Below are 6,000 nucleotides of genomic sequence, written 5' to 3'. Positions count from 1 at the left end.
ACCACAGTTAGTATCAAAGGCCAAAAGTGTCGGTATAGCTTTTGGCACCAAATGATGTCATTGTGATGTCATGCCATTTTGAACCAATCACAATTCTTCTGAACAGCAACAGTGAGGTATTGTCAAAAGATTTTCTATCTGAGAGGAAGGAACGTAAAGGATGCTATGTGTAATTTTGGCAAGTATTGGCTTAACAGATCGTTTTTTTATGATTCTATCACAATAATGCAACTGCTACCTTTTTAATCAAACTCTAAATAATGTACAGTGGGGCCCAAAGTCTGAGAGCACTAATGAAAATGTTTTTATTTAGCATTTTTAAAAAAAAAAAAAAAATGTTTCAAAAAAAAAAAAAAAAAAAAAAAAAAAAAAAAAAAAAATATATATATATATATATATATATATATATATATATATATATATATATATATATATATATATATATATATAGTGTTCATCTCTTATTATTATTATATTTTGAGTGGGGATTTTTTATTTTATTGATTAGATTTTTGGAGATTTCTGCTCAGAAGGTGGGGGAATGGGTTTGGGACATGATCCAGGTCTGCACCACAGGTCATATAATTTTTTGTAAAAAATTTGAAAAATTATAAATATTTTGTCATTTGAATGCATCTTTGTTTTTATTTATTTTATTTTTTTTTAATTCTTCAGCTTACTGTTTTCAATTCAGATTATCAGCGTGACCCCAGAGTTTTGGACCCCACTGTTTGTACTTTGAAATGTTGACTGTCAACAAACTTCTTCTGAAGGAAAACGTTCATGTAGATAAACTGACTCAGTAGCTTGCTTGTTTTGTGGAAAAAGACAGAAATCATAAAGAGACACCAGAAAAGATCACACACAAACGACTTTACATATACTTAATAGTAGGTGCAAATTCTGCAAAATCGAAGATATGAAAAAATAAAATCTTGATGGGAAAAAAAAACGCTAAACAACGGAAGGCAAAACTGCACAACTGCTTGTCCTTCACCACAGTTCTGATCAATCGTCAATCAATCTGCTCCGACGTTGCTCGGGTCATTATTTTTTCTTTCCTTCTCTCCTGATCTCTCTGTTTTTTCCTCCATGTTTTTCTCTAGCACTTGCCCCTCTTGTCACGCTGCTGGAATTTCCTGAGCCGACGGGCCCACAGGTCCTTCCACGGGATGAGCAGGCTGCCCTTGTCCGCCACCACACCGCTCTGACCGCGGGAGTCGTCGTCGTCAGAGCCCATCAGCAGGTACTTCCGTCCCGGTTTAATTTTGGGGCATTTGCAGGCCACATCTTTAGCACGCACCCACAGGAGCTGGTCTCCTCTGCGAATGCGATGTCCGCCCTGCTTATAGACCGATATGATGTTGATAGTGAATTTCCACCATTCGCCCGCCTTATCTCCTTTTAGCACGTGAACCTGGACAGCTGCGGAAAAAAACAAGCAGTCCGATTAAAAGATGTTAGAGGACACATTCACAGAAACAAAAAAGTTATATATTAAATAAGTTCTAAGATAAAAGTTGTATGTTTTATTTTAAATGATTTTTACAATTATGAAAATAATATTAAAATAAAATTATATATATGTGTTTTTGTTAATAATAATAATAATTATTATTGATTTCTAAATTGACATTATTATTGAGTTATTAAATGTCCTCTTTCAACCATTAAAATAACTTCTCTTTTTGACCTCAATTTACGTTGCCATAGAAACTCCTTCCTTCCATCTCCTGATACTGATAAAATGGAGACCAACCCATTCCTTTTTCTTCATTATCTTTTGTGTGAAACATAAAGCTTTTTTGTAACTTTAAGACATTTATCTGAGTACCACCCATAGAAAAAAAAAGAAAACTGGAATTTCTTTGATAACTTGTTTCACTTAGACAGCAATGAGATCAAATGGAAAGCAAATAGAGATATTTCCTGAAGTCTCCTGTTTTTTTAGTTATTTGTCTTTTTTATTTTTCAAATGTAATTAATTTAATTTAATTCTTAATTTTTTATGTAAATGGTATTGTTTTAATTAACCTTAAAAGTAAAAAAAAGGACAAGATACAATAATTATTAATATATAAACAAAAATATATAAACATATAATTGAACTCATATACTAAAACTTTCAAAACATTTTTATTGCATTTCATATAAGCACAATAATTTGTAATAATAATACTGTAATAATAATAATTTGAATAATCCTTTAAAATCCTAAAGCTTTTAAAGGTTTACATTGAAAAAAGCAATCCAGGACTCAGTCTTTTGGACACAGTTCACTAAGTATCCACAACTACGGTGCAAATGGAAGGAAAAAGTCAGACATCAGATGTTAATGTCCAGTCCATGTGGTAACCGCTAACAAGCGCAGAGATCCCCGCGGGCCACACCATTTTAACTATCATCAGACTCACAGATTGCGAGCTAATCTGTACTTGACGTGAAGTGGTTTCACACGGGGAGGACGCCCAGAGGGAGAAAAAACGACCTCTATTACACATTTAGCACGGACCCGGTGTGTAATGGCAAGGCATGGCTGTGCCGCCCTAAAAAACACTCACACACACCCTGCGGCCAGTAACCCGTGAACCAGTGGCACGTCATGTTTAAGAAATATGCCATTACAGCATTGTGTGAAAATGACACAGGAAGTGCTCTTTCTTTCCTAGCGCTTTTTCTTTTCGCTCTTGAATGTGAACACTCTCTTTAGAGAGGGAGGCAAGGATCACCCCGATCGCTGAAAGGAATGTCCCAATTGAGCAGCAGGGGGGGAGGCTGTGAGCAAATTGTACCCAATTTGAGAGAACGCACTCCCACAGGCCCGCCATTCATTGCCTGTGTTTCTCTGGGCCGGAGCCCGCTTCGCCATCCAAATAACAAGAGATAAAAAGAAAAGAAGGGTGTGCGGAGGGTAGCGCGGCCCAGAGAGGAGGGAGGGGGGTGCTGTTTATCATCCCAGCCACAGAGAAGGTGCCAGAAGAATGGCGGATGTGTTTGGAGCTCATGAGCTATCTGAGCCCGGCTGGCGTGAGAATCCTGCTCCGGGTCTCGCTCTTGACCTGCTCTCGCTTCTCCACAGCAGGAGACAGCAGCGAGCCGAAACGGACTCAAAATGTGCTGTTGGGCTTCTTGAAATAGTTGAAAACAATCACTTTGACTTCTTAGCGGTGTTTGCTGATTTCTGCTCGTTCGTGTTAAACGTCGCCGTATAGCTTGTCCGGGTTAGAATTATGTTTTGTTTTTTTTGGTCAAATTGTCTAATAAGTGCTATTTTGAGAGAGAAAACTAGGTCATATTCATGATCAAGAAAGCAAACACCTAGAAACCACCCAGAACACCTGAAACACTTTATAACCACCTAGAACACAACAGCAATACTCTGGCAACCAGTCAGAATAAAATAATCTGGATTACGTAATCAGATTCCAAAAATGACTCTTTTCTACTTTTTTATGGATTGCATGATTACATATTATTCACACAACCACAATAAATGATTCCAAATGCATTGATTCTCCCTAATTCCTCTTTTACAATACCCTACTGCTTATATACAGTCAGAAAGTCTTGCGGTTTTGTGGACGTTCACACAGAGATCAGTCACTAGTCAGGTGGCTACACAGCATTTGACTACTGACTTAGAAAAATCATTTCAGGTTTGAGAAGTGTTTCAACATTGCATCAACTGCTGATGAACATAATCATTTTTATTATAATTATCACTTGGTAGGTTATTTAACCATGTATTACTACAGCTTTGGAAAACCTTTGTCTTTCAAACACATTAAAATGCACAAATTCAGTAAAACAAATGATTTTACTAGTTAAGTATCACATTTGCATGCTCACGGATGTTGGTTAATGAATTAAAATGACTTCATTTAATTTGACCTTTTTATGATTTAATTAATTATGAGCGGCAGAGCGGTTTACCCGGTAACGGCTGTAATCAAGCTGACCTCATAAAGCTGCTTTTTCAGGCATTTTAGGAAAGATGAAATGAAAATGACATCAAAACTTTTCTGAAGACAGTCGGTTCTCTTTTATAAAGATACATTTATATAAAAACACCCATGCCGGGTTTTGATTTTGGTGCAGTGCTCATGTTTATTCAACGAAGTTAAAGCCTTTTGGAAAATCTATTTGTGGCAGTCAGTGTAGATATTGTGGTGGGCCACCATAAATAAATCAATGTACAGTATGGGAAACCCTGCAATACGGTATAAGTAATGATCACATTGACAGGTTTTACACAATAATCCCATTCAAATCTATGTGATAAATGAGCTAGGTCAAAAGTAATCTAAAAGTAATCAAAAACTAGTCAGACTAACTTATAATAGACTTATCTAATATGGGTAATCCAGACTACTGAATGTTGCTAACTACAGTTTTCATCATGTAATTTATAATCAGTAACAGATGGCAGTTTCTAAGTATTCTACCCAGCACTGCTTGTCAACCACCCAGAACACTTAAGCAACATCCTGGCAACCACAAAGACTATGTTAGCAACCACAAAGCAGAATCCTGGCAACTACACAGAATGCTGTACATTAACAACTACATAGCAACATCTTTAAACTACAAAGAATACATTAGCAACCACAAAGCATTGTGTGTATTGTAATACATGGCCAACCTACCAACCAACCTAAATGCTTAGTGCGGAAAATATATTAAAAGTGATGTCATCACTGTTTGTTTTACATATATAAAGTGTGCGTATATTGAGAATGTGTTATTGTAATATATCAAATCTTTCCCTCTCTCTCTGCGTGACGCTTTAATGCTGTGATCACTGGCACTGGTTTCATCAAATCCTGCCAAACGGGCACAACTCCTGTATGAGTGCAGCCTTAAACCACAGATACACCATGCGGGTGGCAAAGGCTTTCCAGATTTGTCCAGGTATTGAGAAAGAAGAGGTTTTTTATTCTGCAAATGAAAGGTTTTGTTTGTACATGTTAGTAGGTTAACTTTGTTTCTGCCCATGTTACAGCTGTAGAGAGAAAATTGTACATGACATTAAAAGGAGAATCTTCTGCTTTTTTTCTTGAAAAAAAAAAAAGACCCCAGTAAACTCAAGATGTGTTTCTCTTTTGGAGTCTCATACAGAGTGCTCAGATTTACCAAGATGCCAGATGAGAAGAATTCATCCGATATTAAAACAGTGAGAAACTATGAGCATGTGTGTCAGATCCACGTCACGTTCAGCAGCGGCAGCTTTTAAAGTAATAGCAGCCAAATAACTAATAGCTCAGCTGCTGTGATGTCTGTTAATCAAAGAAAAAATATATATATAATTTTTCTAGCTTTAAGGATTACTATATTTACTTAAGAATTTAGAGTTTGATAACTTTATCCAATTTCTGTATATTTCCTACTTGCCGAAGGGCACAGGTTAGAAGTTTTCATATTTTTTTAAGTCTAATAACTGTTTAAATTGCTATTTATACTGTAATATAGAATGCTATAGTCAATGGTTAAATACTAAGGGGAAAAAAGTTCCTAGAGACATCAGTATTGGTATCAGTGATATTCGCCTTCAGTCATAAAATAGATGCCATTAAACAAATATTTTAAATATTCTGTCTTCATGTTGTTTTAACATTAATTTGATGACTGAATATTAAATTATTGCAATATAAAAGTATATTTAAAAACTTTAATGTTAGTTGGGATTAATCACAATTATTAATCATGATTCATTTCAGAAAAAAAAGTGTGATTAATTAATTAGTTTTTTTTTTTTTTTTTAATTGATTAACAGCACTATTTAGGATATGAATCTATTACTCAGAAGTTGCTCTTTCACATGACTTCATAGAGGTCCCAGGTTTCATAAAAGCCTTGTTGAATTCTCAACAGTTTTTAAAGATCAGTAGTTTAATTAACAACAACTAATTCTTCAATATCAGCTCAAACATTTCTCATTTAATTCTTCCAAAATCACCTACAAGACCAAAATAATCAAAATAGTATAGCTGCAATGATTTT

General features: G+C 35.4%; 1 protein-coding gene across 1 annotated transcript in view; it reads right to left on the bottom strand.

The window, feature by feature from the left end:
- Nucleotides 1–480: 480 nt before the first annotated feature.
- Nucleotides 481–6,000, bottom strand: part of LOC109082626 (netrin-1-like) — a 54,803-nt gene continuing 49,283 nt past the window's right edge. The window contains exon 7 of the mRNA XM_042720626.1: nucleotides 481–1,425. Within this exon, the coding sequence (XP_042576560.1) occupies nucleotides 1,103–1,425 (323 nt within the window). The 3' untranslated portion in view covers nucleotides 481–1,102. The remainder of the gene's footprint in view (nucleotides 1,426–6,000) is intronic.

Source organism: Cyprinus carpio, chromosome B3 (genome assembly GCF_018340385.1).
Source record: "Cyprinus carpio isolate SPL01 chromosome B3, ASM1834038v1, whole genome shotgun sequence".
Taxonomy (NCBI): domain Eukaryota; kingdom Metazoa; phylum Chordata; class Actinopteri; order Cypriniformes; family Cyprinidae; genus Cyprinus; species Cyprinus carpio.
This window is presented reverse-complemented; position numbering and strand designations above follow the sequence as displayed.